The following is a 20,502-nucleotide window of genomic DNA, read 5'->3' on the forward strand; positions in this document are numbered from 1 at the left end:
CAGCTTCATGTGTTCTTCAGCATGTTCTACAGTTGTTCTTTTAGTAAGTTGAGTGTTTCCAGGTAATGTTGTTTGCTGTAGTGTAGAATTCATTCGAGGTTAATGAGAGGATTGACTTTTTTCTCTCCTTTTTTCAAACATTACATCTCTTGCCAGGAGGCTATCCCAGTCGGCAATGGTCATTCTGAAGTGCATCTGCTGCTTGGGGGAGTTTTGTATCTAGCCAAAGTGTAGCTTTTGCTTAGCTCTCAAATCTAGAGTGTGGAAGAATTGAGACACCAAACTGAGACTTCTGATGATGGACTACTCCCTCCCTTCACCATGTCAGGAGTTATATTCTCCCTTCCCACTCTTGGTACCTCAGTTTCCGAACAGATCCAGTCTCAGCCCTGGTCTCCTCTAAGAGGGGAAGACTGTGGAGAACTCAAGGAACTCTCCAAAGAAGAGGAGCTCAGTCTTGCACCAAAAGAAGCCAGCCAAAAGGCCCTAGTTGCATGCTAAAACTGTAGTTTTGGACTTTGTATCAAAGAGGCGAAAGGCTGGGAGATCCCAGAGCACTTTGAAGAAGCATGGCTCTGGCAGGCTCCCAGTGCCATCTGTGAAGGATAGAGAGGTGAGATCTAGGATGCACACTCCTTTAGAATGGAATAACTCTATCAGACTTACAATCAGTGCCTCTTCACTCAGCTCCTTCAGTACTAGACATCTTTAGCATCAGCACCAACATGTTTCAAATCAACAGTTCCAACCCCGCCCAGTGGCACAAGCATGTTAGTCTATCAGTGTTGGGCTCTGATAGAGATGCAGCCGTGTTAGTCTGGTCTAGCTGAAACAAAAGACAGAACTATGTAGCACTTTAAAGACTAACAAGATGGTTTATTAGGTGATGAGCTTTCGTGGACCAGACCAACTTCCTCAGATCAATATGTGGAAGAAAATCGGCACAATCATATACAGCCAGTCCCCGAGTTACGCGGATCCAACTTATGTCGGATCCGCAGATACGAACGGGGATTTTCTCGCCCCGGAGGACTGGAGCGGCGGGACGCCTGGTCCCGCCGCCTGCCTCCTCCGGGGCGAGAAAAGCTGCTCCCTGTCTCCCTGGTCTGCTGCGGGAGCCAGCAGACCAGGGAGACAGGAGCAAAGCGGCGCAGGACCCGGGTCCGGACCCGGGGTGCTTCCAGATCAGCTGGAAGCGCCGCGGGTCCGGCCCCGGGTCCTGCGCGGCTTTGCTCAGCGTCTCCCTGGTCTGCAGACCAGAGAGACACTGAGCAAAGCCGTGCAGGACCCGGGGCTGGACCCGCGGCGCTTCCAGCTGATCTGGAAGCGCCCCGGGTCCGGCCCCGGGTGGTGCGCCGCTTTGCTCCGCGTCTCTCTGGTCTGCTGGGGGGGACGCAGCTAGTGCCCCCCTCAGCAGATCAGGGAGATGTGGAGCAAAGCCCGGGGCCTGTGGTAGAGCAGGTGGGGTGCTGCCGGTTGGTCCTGCAGCACCGCTCCTTGGCGCTACTGGACCAACCTGGCAGCACCCCAGCTACTCTGCCCCAGGCGTCCTGATTCAGCCGCTGCTGATCAGTTTCAGCGGTGGCTGAATCAGGACGCCTGGGGCAGAGCAGCTGGGGTGCTGCTGGGTTGGTCCAGTAGCGCCGAGGAGTGGCCGCGCTACTGGACCAACCCAGCAGCACCCGAGCTGCTCTGCCCCAGGCGTCCCCAAGTTAGCCACTGCTGAAACTGACCAGCGGCTGACTACAGGAAGCCCCAGGCAGAGTTGCTCTGCCCCGGGCTTCCTGGAATCAGCTGCTGATCAGTTTCAGCAGCAGCTGACTTGGGGACGCCTGGGGTTCTTAAGTTGAATCTGTATGTAAGTCAGAACTGGTGTCCAGATTCAGCGGCTGAATCTGGATGCCAGTTCCGACTTACATACAGATTCAACTTAAGAACAAACCTACAGTCCCTATCTTGTACGTAACCCGGGGACTGCCTGTATACCAAAGTGATACAATCAAAAAAATGAACGCATGTGAAATTGACAAGTCAGATTTTAGAACCTTGTGTCGCTAGGAGCAATGTAATATGTCTTGCACACCAATTTGCAAGTTATCAGTTGGTCTGGCCCACGAAAGCTTATCACCTAATAAACCATCTTGTTAGTCTTTAAAGTGCTACATAGTTCTGTCTTTTGTTTGTGTTGGGTTCTGTTCTGCATCTCTACAGTGTGATAGGAAAGGTGGGATCAGTCCTGGGTACCATCTTCTCTCTGGTATGGGCTCCCTCCCCTCAGTTGCTACACCAGGGTCCTTGGATTTTGTCAGCAGCAATTTGCCAGGGTGCTAGAATTGCACAGACTCCCAAGATGAGGAAACCTTTAAAGAATAGGCAAGTAAGGGAGATAAGGAAGAGGCCACCATAAACTCCTCTATTTTGTCCTTGTCTTTGGACATGGTCAGTCATGTCTCCTCCATCACCAATGGCCAACAATTTTCAACAATTCAGGGACCTTGTGAAGAGGTGGATGATGTCCTTCAGATATCTCTTGAGGTCAAAGACTTGCAACACATGCTGCTGGATATTTTGCAGTTGGCACTACCCCCTCGGGGCAGCACTATCCATTAATGAAGCGTTCCTTGATCCAGCAAAGACAGTGTGACAAATTCCTGCTGCTATCCTGATAACTTTCAAATTGGTGTGCAAGACATATTACATTGCTCCTAGTGACACACACATTTTTTTCTTGCACCCTGCACTTAATTTCCTGTTAGCAAAAGCTATAATAAGGGGGCAAACATTACTTGAGATCTACCATTATGAGAGAGACCAGAAGAAGTTAGTCCTTTTTGGTTGACCCATCTTTTTTGAAATGGGGGGTAAACAAGACCTCCATGTGCTATTCAAGATGTGGGCTTACCATAGATTTCTGTTTGGCATTATATTTTCTGACATATTCCTTTCCTGTTGCTTCCTAACATTACTACCTGGTTTGACTGCCACTGAAGATTGAGTGCATGCTTTCAGAGAACTATTCCACAAAGACTCCAAAATGTTTTTCTTGACTGGTAACAGCTAAGTTCGACCCCGTCATTTTGAATTTATAGTTGAGATTGTTGTCCAGTATTTGTTACTTTTGCATTTATCAACACCAAATTTCTTCTGCCATTCTGTTGCCCAGTCACTGGTATTCTGACATGCTTTTTTAACTCTTGGCAGGTTGCTTTTTACTTGACTATCTTGAGTAATTTTGTATCATCTGCAAACTTTGCCACTTCACTATTTACTGCTTTTTTGAGGTCATTTATGACTCTGTTGAACAGCACCGGTCTCAGTACAGAGAAACCCTCTCTTTCTGTCTGTCTGTCTTTAAAGAATTATCCTATATCAGTATGTTTTAAACATTGATTTTTTTTCCCCTGAAGACCTTCAGTCATCAACTGGATCTAAGAAAATGAAAGTTACAGCAGAGTACTTTTAGGAGTGTGTTAAAATTTATAGCACAATAAGATGTTTGGTGTTTTGCAGTCAAGCCTCAGATGAAGGCCTCATCGGATGGCCCTCTGTAACGTAGCCCAACTGTGAGAGGGCTAATGATTATTAATAAAATGCTTTCTCCGCACCCTCTGGTGGTAACACTTTGCAGAGTGCCTTACAACAAAAGAAGACCTCATGCAGTATAATAAAAGATCAACTGCTTAAAGTACAAACACATGGAAACAAGTGAAGGGGGGCATGTTTGAAAGAGGCTATAAATAGAAAAGGATCAGTAGTGGCATTTAACAAACATGTTTGAAAGTGGGTGGATAAAGCTTCAAAGAGGTCGGTTTTTTTGTTTAATTGGAGCAGGTTAAGGCTATTTCATGAGGGAACAAGTTCTGTGCAGTAGATCAACACAAGGAAAATTTGATCATCTATTACCCCATGATGGAAATTAAACAGTGTTGAGTGCATGCAGGTACCCATCAATTCAAGACTATAAGAATAGCTTCCAAAACATAGGTAGGGCAAAGCACCCGTCACAGAACTTGTGAGTTTGTCCATAATTTAAGCCTTTTGAGACAGTGAAAATCTTTAAATCTTGTTGTTCATATTTTTGTTTTTAAATTTGTTTTCCAAAATTTGAAGTTGCTTTGAGCTCTATTAAACGTTTGAACACCTTTAACAAAATAAGCACATCAGATTTCTCAAACTTGATATCCTGTTTGAAATCCTTTAAAGCATCCCATTTAAACTCCCGAGTAAAGCCTCAAAATAGACTCTTTGCACTTGTTCATTGACACATTTTAATACTTTTGGACATGTTCAAACTAAGTTGGAACTAAAAGTGCATCTTAAAAATAATGGATGATTTTTCTTGTATTTTGAAGGATTACTTTGATATTGTGAAGAATCCTATGGACCTTTCCACCATTAAACGTAAATTGGATACTGGGCAGTACCAAGAACCGTGGCAGTATGTGGACGATGTTTGGCTAATGTTTAACAATGCCTGGCTTTACAATCGGAAGACTTCCAGGGTCTATAAGTTTTGCACTAAACTTGCAGAGGTCTTTGAACAAGAGATTGACCCTGTTATGCAGTCACTTGGATACTGTTGTGGACGCAAGGTATATTTTTTTAAGTTCGTTACTGCTGAAAAACTAAGTAGTTTGAGTAAGAAGGTAAAATAAAATCTCCTTTAGATACTTACTTTGAATAAAATTAAACTACCAGATGGAATGGCTAGTAAAAATTTGACTGTCAATATACTAAGGAAGTGGAAAATATCTAAAGGTTTCTAGCCAAATTTTTATCACTGGTGGTGATATCATTTTCAATCTGAAGTGTTGTTGAAATATTTTATTATACACAATCCCATATCTCTTGCAACTTCTTATGCACATCCAGTGTCAAATCCTGAGCTGGAGTAAGCCATTTTGGTTCCATTGAAGCCAAGAGAGTTGAGCTGTTTTATTCCAGCTAAGCATCTATCCATAGCAATCCATATCCATTTGAAGATAAACATATCTCAGTATATTACAATATACTTGTATAGCACATTCAATACATTGCATATTCATAATGTAAAAATCACATTTTAAAGCTTTTTCACCTTTGTTTTGCAGTATGAGTTTTCTCCGCAGACCTTGTGCTGCTACGGGAAGCAGCTGTGTACTATTCCCCGTGATGCTGCCTATTACAGTTACCAGAATAGGTAAGTCCCATAAACTTCTGCATTTGTTGTGGGAATGAGATCCAGTGAGTGACAAAGCGAATTTGTCTTTTTGTAGCCTAGCACATACTAAGCAGAATGATTAATGCCTCATTTGTCCTGATTTAGCAAAAATAAAGGAAAATACTCCTATTCTTCTGTGTACAACACACTTTCAGACAAACCCTTTGGTTTTTTACATTGCAGCTTATTGTATGTGTCATTTATGTGCTTGTTGGTCTATAGACTCTACACTGCACCACTTAACTAAAGTTGTTTGTATTTTTACATGAAATCTGAAGCATCACTTGATTTAAAGTAAATATATGCAGCTGTATCTTCAAATCACTATCAGAGATATCAACACAACGTTTTATATTGGATTGTGCCAATTAAATTGTCTGATTATTTTGAATATGTTGGTGTACAAAATTAAAACCTGGAGAACTTTGTTGATAAAACGGAACTTCATAATTCAACTTTGTTTCATGAAGAAGTCTTTGTAATCTAAACACAATTGAATCAGATGTATTGCATATTCATGGTAACTATGCAAATGTAACGTAAAATGTTTTCTTGGGGAGTTCATAAGATTTGACATCCATAATAACTATCAGGAAGCCATGAGGAGCTCAAAGGAAAAATAGTTCTTATTTTAAAATATAGTCTTCTGGTTACTATAAGGAAGAACATGTGATTCCATCCATGTTGGTGTTCTGCTTTATTAAACAATGTTTGGAACTAATTTAAACATCAAAGTAACACAGCTCTATCATTTTTCTAGTATTTTTATCTCCTCCCCTTAGCAAATGCATCTGTAGTAATTATGTTCAACTTCTGTTTAGCGCTGTAGTGAATAACATCCATTTAAAAAAAGAAAAGTTAGCTTTAAGGGTTTTTTTGTAAGCTACTGCATGGAAATTAGATATGACTTTAAAAAACTACAGGCAATACTTTTTCCAGGTTACAGTGTGAAACTTTTTTTTGCCAAGAGATTTGACAAAGCCCTGAACTATGCCAACTTAAAGGTGCACCTTTAAACTTAAATTGTGAAGTAAATAGTATCAGCCACCTCTTAGATTTGATATCTCATTTAGACACCACCAGCACCCCCCTCTCGCCCCCTGCATTATGCAAGTCACGTTGGCACTTTACAAAGCTATAGCTTCCAACACAGATGAAGCAGTTTTGTCTTACGGACTAGATGGGACAAAACCACGTTTTTTCTTCATTTCTAAATTGTGCTACTGTCTCATACTGTGTAGGGCTGTATCTTTCTTGGGAATACATTCAAAACACCAAATCATATTTAACCATCTGGCACTTCTGTGTAGTAACCTGTTCTGCAGTGCGATTGATATTTTTCATTGTGTAGAGGTGTGACTCTTACTGAGGAAAAAGTGGATAATGTGGCACCTTTTATGAGGCATTTTATGTATTACTCATTTATGTGATGTTTTCAAGTGTACTTGGTGTTGCTATTGTACAAGAGCCTTCCATGATGGGCATATTATAAATGTGTTCGGTAATAATGTTTCACTAGTTTATTACCAGACACTTTGTTCCTTTTGTAACAAAAATGGATTGTGTCTGAAACACCTGAATAAGATGAGGGATAAAAGGGTTCTTCGGTGCAGATGTCATGTATTTGTGATGGTGATGTTCACAGGTGCTTTAATTTAGTAAAATGGGAAAATAGCTTTTTAGATTATCAATTAGGCCTTATACTGTTAGTCATTATTAATGTGCCGCAACTTGATCTGAATATTTGCCTTTTAGATCATGTGGATTTGTTTTCTTCTATTTCAAACTTTTAAAAACATATAGAAGTACTGTAAGACATGCAGTTCAACAAGTGATATTTTGCACTGACACACATTGATGTAGGAAGTGCGTGTGTGTGTTCTCCACAATTGCTAAAAGACTGGATACATCATTTGTAAATACAAGCTCTTGGGATAAGAATTTCAAACTGATCAGACATTTCCTTCTGATTAAACATCCTGATACTTGAGTGTCCTTTTTAAATAGTGTTTCTTATTTTCAGGCAGTATTAGATCACCATGATTGTTCTTTTAAATGCAACTTCAGTTGTTAACATGCCAAATATATGGGATGGGTAGAGAGCATAGATATTTAATACCTTTGGGGGGTGGGGGGGTGTTTATCTGACCGAAGTATAGTGCAGTCTCATTTCACTATTAAACAGATGCCTAGTGAGAGAGTCTTTTCTCCAGAGAGTTCCAACTAAAAAGACAAATAAGGCAAAAGGTGGGAGGGGAAACTGACACAAGGAGGGAATGGGATGTATGTCTACTCTGCAAATAAAAGCCCCAGGCTGGTCTGTGTCAGATGACTTGGGCTCTCAGGCTCTCACTACAGCCCAAGCTCTGGGACCTTCTCACCTTGCAGAGTCCTGGAACCTTGGCTTTAGTCTGAGTTCAGAAATATACACTGCAGTTAAACTGCCCCTTAACTTGAGCCCCTCGAGCCCTACTCAGTTGGCACAGACCAGCTGCAACTGTCTAACTGTAGTGTAGACATAGTCTCGGGGTGCAGAACCTAGATTTGCAAAGTCCCAGTCCACTGGGGACTGTGTTCTAGTTGGATGAACAGTAGTTCAGTAGGATCTTTTTCCCCTAACAGAATATTTTCCAAGATTGGTTAATGTCTTTTCAAGTGTGTACCAAGTCTGGAAAGGCTATATTGCATTTATTCACACTAACAATTTCTTTGTATAATTCCCTTACCAAATTCATTGCTTTTCCCTAACCAAATAGTAAATTAGAGTGAAACACATTGTGTTTCTAGCGTTTGAGTAATAGGCTAAATATCCTTGTTTTTCAAATTGTGTAGTAGATGGCATTGCTGGGGATTGTAGAACAGTGTTGTTTGAACCCAGCATGTCAGAGACCAAGTCCTGACAAAGAATGTGGAATTCAGACATTTCAGTTATAATGGCTAAAATCTCCTAAATTAATAGGAGAATTTGGTCTTCATTTAGTCACTTCAAATCTGAGTTTTGAATTAAAGAAAAATATTAATTATTCTGGAAAATTATGCTTCATATTTGAGTACAGATTCCAAAGTGCAATTATTTTCTTAAAGTACATATGAAAGACAATATCTAGATTGTGTGGAATTTTGAACTATGAGCTATGTATGCAAAAATATTTGAACTTTTCCTTGATTTGAGACACTGGAACCATAGTGCTTTCTTTAATAAAAGTGATTCACAGTTATCTACACAGTCTGCATTTGAAAAGCTTTTCATTTTCAGTGTGTTTGCTTGTTTTTGTACAACTGGAGTAACCACACTATTGTGTGCTTGCTGTAGATTTTAATCTTATAATACATCAATAAATAGTGCCATCTAGGCAATCTGATTTTATAGACTTTCTGAGCCTTTAGGTATCATTGTATTTCAGTTTTTTGTTTTCTCCATTTTAATTATTTCATGGAACTCAATCTCTGTGAATATTTGCTTCTGCGGGAAGCTGTGAGCTCTGCTCCTGAATAGGGATGTTAAAAAGTGGTTAAGTAACCGTGTAACCACTGAAAATCTTAGCAGTTACACATTGTGGGCTCTGCAGTATAAAGCTTGTACTGCAGTGCACCTGGTTCCCCTGGGAGCAGGGCTGGCAGCCAGTGCATAGGGAGAGCCAGTTCCTGGCCGCTAGCCCTGCTCTTAGAGAGCCAGCTGCCACTCTGTACTGCTGCCTCAAAGCTGGCTTCCAGCCCAGCTCCCACAGAGCCGGCTGCCGCCCCGTGCTGCAGGCTCTAATACAGAGCCAGCAGCACGGGGAAGCAGCTGGCTTTCTGGGAGTAGGGCCAGGAGCCTGCATGTAATTGTTAACAGTAACTGAGCTCATGCTTATCGGTTAAATGGTTATTCCATTACATCCCTAGTCCTGGTCCAGCAAAACACGTAAGCATGTGTTTAACTGCATAGGTCAGGGCAGGAGTGCTCAATATCTTGCATACCTGAATCTGTATGTTCATAGTATGAATAATGGATTGACTAATTGGATCAATAGCATATGTATATTTGTATAATATTGCTTTCACTATTTGATGCAAGTCATGTGCAATCTAAGGTTCTATCATGGTTATTTACTGCTCAGTCTCCTGTTGCTCAGAATTAACAATTTCCAAAAATATTTGAATGCAAAGAATTCAGTGGAGCTAGAACCATTGATTTCTCTAGTTACTGCAGTACATATGCAGCCTGATAGTGTCCAGTTTGACTCACAAAAAGAGCAGCTTTCCTTACCGTAAAGAAAAGGCAGTTTGCCATAACTGACAGTGTGAATATATACACTCATTCACACATGCTAAATTGTAAATGTTTATTCTGGCCAAACTTGACAGAATTCACAACCAAGTTAGTAGAAGTAGGGTATGTGCAATAAGTACTCTGCCAAAATGCTCTTCAACATAATTTATAAAATGTCTGTTACCTTTTGATTGCAGGGATTAAAATAGATAAGCTAGCTCTTCTGCCCTGTGCTGCCCCCTTTGCATCACTCTGACAGCTCCAAAGTCCTGCCTTCATTTAGAAAAAGTTGTATTTTAATTTGGATTAGTGTAATAGATGTTCACTAGGATTATAAGAAGACAGTTGCATTTTAACCCATGTTAGCTGATTGGTAAGCTCTGAGAGAAAGTGTAGGGTCCAAGATTTGAAACTTTCAAATGGCTCCATTCCTAAGATGGATCCAGTGGTTACTGGCCACCCCAGAGGAATTCAGTTCATCTCGTTTGAATTTGGGCTGCTTTACAAATGCTTTAAAATGTACATCTTACTAGTAACATACTGGTGATTAGTGCCAGTCACAAGATGAAAGTTCCACTCAATACATGTGTCTCCATGAAACTACAGTATTGAAAAGCTGTCACTTGGATTACAGTAGTGGGGGCGGAGCTGGTGTTCAAATGAATGAAGGGGCAAGTGGCCCTATTTATTTTCATCTCATAAATTGTTGGTTCAGTGTGGCATTCTGAGTCCTAGTCTGATGCCTTTTATGCTCATCATTCTTATGTTTAGATTGGGTGTTGAGTAGTAAAACTGCATTTTACTGTGCTGCCATTGCTGCTTAAACTCTCTTCTCATTTCTAAATCTTCACAGAGCTTTTTCATTTTGATGACCCTGTGTGACCAGTTTTACTTTTTACTACTGTGGCCTATATTAACTTTGTTCATGTTTTTAATTCATACCCTTTCCAAACATTTAGGCCTCCCCACTTTGGTATTCTTTACAATTCTGACAACTTTGGTTCCAGTTCATCTGATTTAAAAAAAAAAAAATCTGTATAACAAGATTTTTTTCAAATGCAGATTGTATCTTTAAGTAGACCTCTGATTTACTCAACTTTGCTTACCAAATCACAGCAGTGTTTTTGTTAAGTATCTTGGATTGGCTGACAGTTGGTCTAGTAACCCCAAACTGTAACCTGCTTCACATTCAATTAACAAAGCTTCATTGCAGATATTTAATGTACTACTTAAATATATTGTATGTATGTACAATATAAAAAGTTGTTCACATATATACATATATAACATTTATATATAAATGGCTGGAAACTCTGACCCATAATTGCATTTCTGTTAAATGTTTGTCTAGAGTATGGATTTGGTTTCATTTGTATTAAAATACAGTTAGCTGAGCAATTGGTCACATTTAATTTTATAAACCAAATAACTTATGAACCTTTAATATTTTTATAGATTTTTCAACATTAGAGCTATTTCTGCCTTTGCATTTTTACTAATACATCACTGGATGCTTTTGGCATATTTTCCTTTTTTGGAAATTATTGTTACTTTCTATGAAAATATTGTTCAGGCTTTTTGACAGAGTATTATTTTCCAAAGAAATTCAGTAATTCTTATGCCTGAAATTATTCAGCATTTTCTTTAACTAATGAAAATCAAATCCAAATTCTTAAATTTGAAGGCTATACAAATGTAGCACTTAACAGCTACTTGTATATCATTCCAAAATTTTGATTTTGATTGACAACCTATATTATTTGTTAGTACTGATGGCCTGTAATGTATGAAATGAGACCGAATGCTAATCTGTGCTTTGCCTTGGCTTTCTGCTCTGTGTTGTCTTGGTGTTTGCATCTTACCTCTTATGTCTGTGCTGTTTGTTCCCTTCCCTGTTCTCTAATCCTGCCCTTCCCTTCCCTTCCCTCTGTTCCTTTTCATTGTCCACACTGACCCATCAATCAACCAACAACGCCCCCCCTTTCGTCGTGGTGATCTGCCCTGCTCTGATTGATGGCTCCGTTGCTTGGGTGGCTGTGTATTGTGATGGACCAGTTCACCCAAATATGGCCTTCTTGCTGACAGGTATCACTTCTGTGAGAAGTGTTTCACTGAAATCCAGGGGGAGAATGTTACCCTGGGTGATGACCCTTCACAGCCTCAAACGTAAGTAATTGTGATTCTTCTTAATGCAACATGTAAAATAACAGAAAATTAACTTTCAGTTGTGATTTAGCAATCTGAAGTTGACCATTTACTGCTTTTACCAAAAACTAAGGGAAGGAGTAGGGTTTCTTAGTAGGAGAAGCTTTATAGGGGTGCAGATTACTTTATCAATATTCCCTCTGTCTTCATCTCTCTTCTGTTTGACACACTCCTTGATAGCTGCCCTCTGCTTAGGATTTCAGAGAAAGCAGATATTGAAAAGGGTAAAGACAACAGATGATGGTAATGATTCATTGATCATTTGCATCTGCTAATGAAACAGGGCAGTACTACTGAAAAGCCTGATCTGTCACCACTTTGAGGCACTCGTTTCATGAATGACCGCTATAACTTTTCTACAGCCTCGCCAGTCGTGGCTTGAAGTAAGGTGCAGCCAGGCTTACTGACCAGCTGTTTTTGGCATGAGCTTCTATATTTAGTACCAGTTTCTAGGTTTTTTTGCATCATGTATTGAATCTTACATTCTCTCTTTGTCATAGTATTCATAGTGCTTTTAGCAATTAACAGCTAGTCACGATCTGAGAATATATTTTCCATATGTTAAAAATGAGTGAAGTTGTGTTCTCTAAACAAAATGCAAATTCCTTTAGTGTTGTTTCTTCTTCAAACTTGAGATTTTGATCATTTGTTGCAGTTCAAGTAATTATAAGTTCTTAGCTTCATCTGATATGACACTGGCAATAGGAAAATTTTCATTTTAACTCTTTCTCTTTAGCACAATCTCAAAAGATCAGTTTGAAAAGAAGAAAAATGATACACTAGATCCAGAGCCGTAAGTATTATGTGATTTTTTTTTTCCCTGATTAAAAACCATTAATCCGAGTTTCTGATCATCTCTGTGTGGTTATTACAGCTGGTACTTCCTTCTGTGGCCACCATTTCAGAAATGGGAGATGAGTCAGAACAGTCCTCTTCTCCCTCTCTCCAGCCAGATAGGTAGCAATCTCTCTCTCTAGAGTTATTAGCCTTTAGTATGGCGTTAAACTGCCACTGATGTCTAACTTTTTAAACATTTTGGGGAAACATGTGCCTTTGATATTTTTCACTTCCATAGAACTTTTCATCCAGATTTCCCAAATACTTCCATTAATTTTATGCCTCAAGTTCTATTACTGGGAGAGCACTCTCCTAGCACTGTAGGAAAACCACTTCCATGAGAGGAGTAGCTAATACTGGGAGCCTGTTTACAACTAGTACTTTACAGCTTCGAGGGGGAGGTTCACACTAGGGATGTAAGCAACTAGTCGACTACCCCATAAGCATATGCTTATCGAGTAGTCAGGTAGTGACTTAACTAATCACTTCCTCCTGCCATCTTTCCCCTCTCCCCCCGCCTTTATCAGGGAGAGGCAGCAAGGGATGGGGGAGCAGGAGCTAGTGCTGAGGGAAGCCACCTTTAAAAGCTGGTTTTCCTCCAGCTCCATGGGCAGGGGAAGCAAAAGGCATAGCAAGGGGACCGGTCATGAGCTGGTCCCCCTGCTATGCCTTTGCCTTTAAAATATATTAAGAGCCTGGCAGCTCTTTAATATATTTAAAGGGCAGAGCTGATGCTGAGAGCTGTGGCTCTGCAGGTCCCCCTCCCCCCATCGACTAATCAAGTAAGGATGGAAATTCTGTTGACTACTCAAATGATTAAATGCAATTTAACATCCCTAGTTCACACCCTGAGTAAGAGAGTTCCAGCCAGTTAAGTGGCAGTGTAGATGAGAGTTTAGAAGAACATTGTCTTTATCTCAGGAGCCAATTGTGATATCACAGTCACAGCTGATGAATAAGCCCAAGAAATAGTCACCCCTATTTGCATGTAAAACAAGAAGGGGAGGGGAGAGGGACAATAAATGCAAAATGTATTTTTTTATATATGTTCCCTTTTAGTAGTTGCTTGAGAGAGTTACCTGCATTATCTCTAGGAAATTCTCACAATTGGTTGGTTGTTTCTGAAGGTCTTCTGCTGGGACCAAGTCCCTGCTCTGCTAGCACAATGAAAAATGGTATCCCTGATGCACATAGTTTATACTCTAAGATTAAACTAAGTAAATGGAAATAACAGGAATGGGAAGGAATGAGGAAGTCAAGAATAAAGGAAACAGTCATAATTTGCAGAAGGATAATTTTGCTGTGTTAACAGCTGAACAAATTCATTCTGAATACACCCCAGAATCCATCCCATCTTCACAATAGAACAATACTAGTTTCATACCTCCGGGTACCTCTGAGAACGTCCTCACAGGGAAAAAAAATGTTCTAAATTAGGTTAAAATAACAGTGGAGAAACAGCAATTTAGCTTAGCAGCTTCAGTTCAACCCCAGACTCCCTTATTAGCTTTAACTTGAGCTGTTAAGTTAAAAGCCAAGTTGTAGCCACCTTCACTTCTGTTTTAAGACAGCTTAACCTCAGTGAAGAACATATCCTTGGGGTAAGTACTGATGAAGGGGTAGTTATAGCACTGATATTGCCTGTCCATGCTAGCTTTACTCTAGGCAGTGAAGATGTGGTAACACAAGCTTTAATTTAACACAACTGAATGTGTATCCCAGGTCCCCAGAAGCACTGTAGTGACACAGCTAGCCTTAGCACAAGTCTTTGCCACCACATCTTCACCATTGTTACCTGTGATGACTAGATTAAAACTGGCCTAGGTAAACCTAACTCCGGTACAATCATAACATGTCTGGAAGTGTAGACTTACCATACATGGTCTTAGGCCCTTTTGCGCCATTTCCTCTTCAGGTAATCCCCTGATCTTTGAAGTAGGAATAAGATCCTCCGGAAAAGGGCACTTTTTCCGGAGGATCGGGGCCAGTGTAGACGCTCTTTTCCGGCTTTTCTAAAAGCCGGAAAAAAGCCGCGGACATTTTTATTTAAATCCCCCGCGGATTTCCCTATTACGATAGCTGAAATTAACATGCCCCTTCCGGAAAAGGGGCCAGTGTAGACGTAGCCTCTGTGTTTGCAACAGTTTGTTGAAATCTAAAATAGAGGTAATAAAATACCAATTATTCGAGCAGAGTTCCCTACTGCAGCAACCAGAAATTCAGCTTAAAAATGGATAACAGGTAGGACCCAGAGAAAGCATCTAGAAAGTCAGAATTTTCACAAAGGACCATTCTCTTTTTAGCCTGCAAAATGCTGGCAGTTCCTTGTTAGCTATGTGTATTATAGATATATTTAGATCTTAAATATAAGGGCAGAATATATTCAGTTTCATTTTGCAGTGGAAGTATTTTTCATTGGTTTATAAATGTCTTAATGAGATTACTAGCAAGGTCATTACATTTGATATCCAGCCCAGTTTTATTGTTGAGAGGTAGCCCTTTGGAAAACTACCTGTTTAACAAGCATTGACTGGTTTTTATAGTTTCATGCTCTTTACTTCTAAAGAAATTAAAGTAGCTTTTTTTCCTTTCCCTTCCAAGCTTTGTTGATTGCAAAGAATGTGGTCGGAAGATGCACCAGATTTGTGTGCTACATTATGATATTATTTGGCCTTCAGGGTAAGTTATTGGGTTATAGCCTTTTTTCTGCAGTTATAATGAACCAGGACTGTAGATCCTGTTGATTTAACATACAATAATCCTCTTCCTGGGACCACATAAAAAGAAGCATACCATTTGTAAATGAATGCTTAATTTGGTTGTTAGTAACTCTTTTGCATATTCAAGCTAAAATATGTAGGGAAAACTTGTCCACAAACCTTGTTTACTCTTGTTTAGTTATTTGTAAAATGTGGATATGATTGGGGGGATTTCTATATTAAAAGAAATATAAAATGAATGTGCAATAAGTTATTAATTAGGAAGGATGAATAAAACAACTCTAAAACATCTAACAGTTTCTGAATTGGATATACTTAAATTGTTCCTAAAATATTAAATGATGAAATGGTAGTCTGGGATGCAAGTTGTTTTTTGACTACTACTATTAGGAGTCTGTGTTTAATGAAGGATTAAGCTAGCTTTCGCTGTTTGTATTAAATTATCAGCAGAAAATTTTTGTTTTATAGCTTTGTCTGTGACAATTGTCTGAAGAAAACTGGCAGAACACGTAAAGAGAACAAATTCAGCGCTAAAAGTAAGTTTGTGTGGTGTTTTTTTATTTATATAGTTTAGAACTTCAACTCTTGTCTTGCCTGTGCCCTGAGTTATGTTAGCCTTGCAGAGGAGATCTTCCCTACCACCGGTGCAGCTACACTAATGCTAGCAGTAGGAGGAGTACTAGTGCCATCATTTTACTCAATGTCATGCAGACCTGCTCTTCACAGGTCTCCATCATTGGTACCAATGTCCTGTCCACCCTATTCCTCTTACCATTGCTACTGCCTATGGAGCTGCACCCTGGGTCGGAGTGCGCTGGTGAGACATTTCTCAAAAAAGACTGTGTGCAGAACTCAAGGAAGAGCACAGAAGTCACTGTTGAGTGGAAGTGATTATATTAACTGTAGGTGGTGCTGAAAGTATTTAGGGCCTTTGCAACATATGACTATAGAGAGAGTATTTCTATTTTTGAGGTATAACATCAAGCAGAAGCTCAAAACTAAACACATAGATGGATGATAGACTAGTTTCTGTGTAGCCTTAAAACAAAAGTAAGTCTGACATTTCTGTGCTCTGCAGTCAGCAACTAGACTGATAGTGTGGTTGTCCATATATTCCTGGTATAATTTAGAAATCTTAAATGATCAGTTGTTTCCTTTTACAGCTCTTCGAATGTTGATTACTTTTACTAATTCAGAAGGCAGTCTGAATCGACATAGTCAGATTGAGTTGTCATGGTTTTATGTCTACAGCTTTTCTAAAATGAATTCTTGGTTCAAATTTTTCTCATGCTGTAGTTGAAATATTAATTTAAAAACAAAAGCTTTTAGGCACTTCGGGCAAAATGTTCTTCCGCCTGCTGTGCTGCTCTTTATTGCATATTGTGTACATGTTAAGCCCACAGAACATCAAGTGATGTCAGCAAGAGTTTCATGCCCAGTACAAGTGCTGGATATACAGTAAGGAGCAGCACTGCCGAATAAGGCATTCAGAGTGTGCAGAGGAAAACCAAAGAAAGCATTGAAAACCTAGGAAATTCAGAGTTAATTTAAACCAATCCAAACATTGGAAAGTATGGAAAGGCATGCCGACATCCTTAACTTACTCCACTATGATGCCAACTGCCAAACGTTCTTCCTTTGTTTTTTCATATTTGAGGCCGTTATTTTGAAAGTGTAGTTCTGTGATTAAGGGTTTCCAGAGTAAGCAGCCCATTATAGTATGAAGTATTTTTGGATTAGGGACATTTTCAAAGAAGTTTAAGAAATTCAAAGACTGGTATGAGCACCTCTCCAGTTTGTAAAGCCAGTGTATTGGTACAGTGATCAAAAGTCACTGTATGCCCATATTCCCCTTGCCATCTGTGGTCTGAAAAGCAGTTGATAGAAGCAGAAATGTTAAAAATGGAGAATACAATTCTGTTTTTTGTCAACACACTTGTTTTTGTGTTTTTCAGCATGTGCCATAATTCATGAGCTTAGTCCTGGGATATGTGTGTATGTAGGTGCTGGTATTTTATAATTGGTGGGACATGGAATTTTAGGATGAAATTTTCAGTGGCTTACCTTGGGTTTCATTGAAGATCATGGGAGTTTTACCATTTAATTCAGTGGGAGCTGTTAGGCCGTGCTAATGCTTTTGAAAATCTCACACTATGAAAAAAGTCTTGTAGCACTTGAAAGACTAACAAGATGGTTTATTAGGTGATGAGCTTTCGTGGAGTAGACCCACTTCTTAAAGCTCATCACCTAATAAACCATCTTGTTAGTCTTTCAAGTGCTACAAGACTGGCTTTTTTGTTTTACCAAGATCAGACTAACACGGCTATTTCTCTGTTACTTTTCAACACATAATGAAGTGGAATGATGGCTTTTATTAAGTACAGTTTTATTCTCTGGATGTTTTATGACTGTACAAACCCCAGGCATTGTACAATTAAGAATAATGTATTCAGGTGTTTGTAGTGACTGTTGAGACTAAACTGTTCCGGGTGGGTAAAGTAATTTGAGAGTTAAATTCCCCTTCACCTCTCTCAGGTCATCACTGCAGAGGCAGAGTTAAGATTGTTCGCATGCCTTAGCCTTAGTACCATTTACTGTACTTGGAAATGTTTGGTTTCTTAAGTTTGTTCACAACTTTGAGTTCCTGGCTTTCATTTAGATTTTTTTTTACCCTTAGGTTACTGATGCATTTCCAGCAGCTTAACTTTAAGTGGGATTTTCCTTGCTTTTGTTGTGTTTTTGAAGTATATGTGTTTCTTGGGCACCATGCTGAAGGGGACTTATTCGTTCCCTGAGACTCCTTGCATGCCTTCTGGGGGGGCATCTGGAAATGGTGCAAGAACTCCTCCCACTTCTCCTTGTGCCTGACCCAGCAAGCCTTCAGTTAGTCTCTTCTTCCAGCTGACAAGTGTAATTAAGCCCGTAATCATCCTTGACAAGCCAAACTTCCCCTCTCTGTGGGAAAAAAAAAATGCAGATAGAAACCAGTGGAATGTGGCAACCCTGTGCATGGGCAGTAGTAAACAAAATGTCTTGTGAGCCACACGTAGAACTCAGATGGGCCTCATGCGCCTTTTGGGCTGCACGTTGCCCACCAATGGCCCTGCACTTTCCTTCCTTCTTCATTTCTTACTTTATTTTAAGCATTCCAATTCTCCAATCAAAACTTAGAGGTCACTGAAAGTAGGGCTATATTGAACCTTAATTATGGAATCATTACTGGATGAAATTCACTTCAGAGGGATTTTGCAAGGTTTTTTGCATCACTTAAGTCCTTAATACGAGGCATTGTCCAAGAAAGGACATTGTGTAGTCCAGCTGCATACGGGTGGCTTTTCCGTATAATGGGGCACAAGAATATTCTGTGGAATCTAGTGGTGCTGGAACTAGGGGTGCTGCCTCACCCCGGCTTAAAATACTAATACCACCAAATACACAATTTCCACCAACAGCATCCTACTGTCAGAATTGTCCCAGAACCCTTGAATCCCTACAAAAGCTATAATGATGGCACAGGAAGAAACACAGTGCTTCCTTTCATATCTTACTGGGCCAGGAGATCCCAATAGCAGTACTTAAAAGGGTAGAGGGAGAGAGTAGGGAAGTTATATCTAATGAAAATGCCTTAAAAATTAACTATAAAGAATTTTCTGTTTGTTAAAATACCAAAAGAAGAAAGTAATTCCTTTAGATTTAAAGTGTAAAAACTAAGTTCCATGGTTACTTAGCACATATGAGGTCCAGACTGTTTCTCCTGTCTCTCAGCTGCGGAAATTAATAAACTACATAAATATTGCATGAAAAAATACATATTAAAGAAAAAGCAAGCGCTAAGTAACCAATAATGAACAAGAAAGCTTGGGATTGAGAGAGGAATGTATTTTGTTCTTTAGAAGTCACAGGTTCTAGCAGTTCAAAAGGTTTTTATTATGGTTTAAATCTAAAACATATACTCTTTAAGTTTGGGAATTTATAAACACATTTGATACTTTATAGTTCAACACTTAAACTGCATTAACCTGTAAAGCAGTGAATAATAGATTATAACTACCACTCAGACATGCATAGAGTTTCATAGGCCTAAATGCTGATCTCATAAATGTGTTACAGTATACTGTTACCAAGGCATAATAATTCATATTGTCCTAAACAGCCTGATTTACCTGAATTTTTGTGACATTGTCTGACTTGTGGCATTTAATTTACCTGTTTTGTCCTTGGGGAGTAAGGGGAATGATTTTTAGTTTCATTTTGTTTTTCAGTTCATCCCCTCTGTTTTGTTCCTCTCGTCTTTCCCTGCTGTCCGGTAAATGTTGCCTGGCCACACCTTCTTTGCCCCTTTCCCTGAGGCTTCTCTCCTGCTGGCAGCCCCTGGAGGTGGCTGGCAATCCTAGCAGTGGAACAGCTTACCTTGGGATATGGTGGAGTCAGTTCCTAAGAGCAGCTTCAGCTTCCCTTCTTTCTCCTCCTCCTTCCCCCAGTTTGTTTTAGTAGTCGCCCTTTGAGAGCTGTAGAAACAAGCATAAGCAGTCAGTTCGTTTTAGACCACAATTTTAAGAACCACCAGCTTAAACAGCAACATTTGCAAACGGTGTGAAAGATCAGGGCTTTAAAATAGGCATTTGCCCATACAAAGCGTTTCTAGGCAATTGCTGCCAACTTCTATCCAAGCTTCTTTTTTACAAAAACACTTGTGGTTACGAAGATAAACTTCCAAATACCAATCTGATTTCACTGTTAGTGTTATCTTCCTAAAATCTGTAGAGATGGCTCCAGTATCATTGGGTCATCTGAGAAACTGAACAAACTGGGGTCACTTTTACTTGGATACTTGGGAGAATTGTGACCAGCAACAGAGAGGGTCTGGAAGAGTGCCGTGGGGAGGACTTGAAAACAGTTCCCCATTCAGCAGCCAGAAAACTTAAGGGAAGGACAGAAGGCATTTGGCTAGTAGAAGGTGGAGGAGTGAAGATTCCATGTGGTCATCGCAGCAACTAGAAGGTTGTGGGTTGAGGGAGAGACCAGAGGGGGACTGTGCCACTTCTGATTTGGGTTGAGCATTTCAGATTTGTCAGTCACCAACTAGCAAGACTAGATGAAGATTCTTATCAGCAGTGTATATTTTTTCTGGTTACTGGTTGACTTCTCATTGGAGCTTTGCCTTTGAAGAATGGTATTGGTATTTGGCTATATAAAGTATAGTCGTCTTGTCATTTAAGTGTCTGTTTAGACATACATATCCCTATGTGTTAGGGGAAACTTTAAAAATAGGTGGGATAGATGATATG

General features: G+C 39.9%; 1 protein-coding gene across 6 annotated transcripts in view; it reads left to right on the top strand.

Moving 5' to 3' along the window:
- The window catches only part of CREBBP (CREB binding lysine acetyltransferase), a 179,225-nt gene that overhangs the window by 138,253 nt on the left and 20,470 nt on the right, over window positions 1–20,502 (top strand). For 5 of the 6 annotated variants that reach the window (XM_089782216.1, XM_089782217.1, XM_089782213.1 and 2 more), the window contains 6 exons: window positions 4,353–4,592; window positions 5,091–5,179; window positions 11,508–11,618; window positions 12,394–12,450; window positions 15,096–15,173; window positions 15,683–15,750. In XM_089782216.1, coding sequence (XP_089638342.1) covers window positions 4,353–4,592; window positions 5,091–5,179; window positions 11,508–11,618; window positions 12,394–12,450; window positions 15,096–15,173; window positions 15,683–15,750 — 643 coding nt within the window. The remainder of the gene's footprint in view (window positions 1–4,352; window positions 4,593–5,090; window positions 5,180–11,507; window positions 11,619–12,393; window positions 12,451–15,095; window positions 15,174–15,682; window positions 15,751–20,502) is intronic. The other variant, XM_006130608.4, reaches the window with a different exon arrangement.

This window comes from Pelodiscus sinensis, chromosome 15 (genome assembly GCF_052426305.1).
Source record: "Pelodiscus sinensis isolate ZL-2025 chromosome 15, ASM5242630v1, whole genome shotgun sequence".
In the NCBI taxonomy this organism is placed as follows: Eukaryota; Metazoa; Chordata; order Testudines; family Trionychidae; genus Pelodiscus; species Pelodiscus sinensis.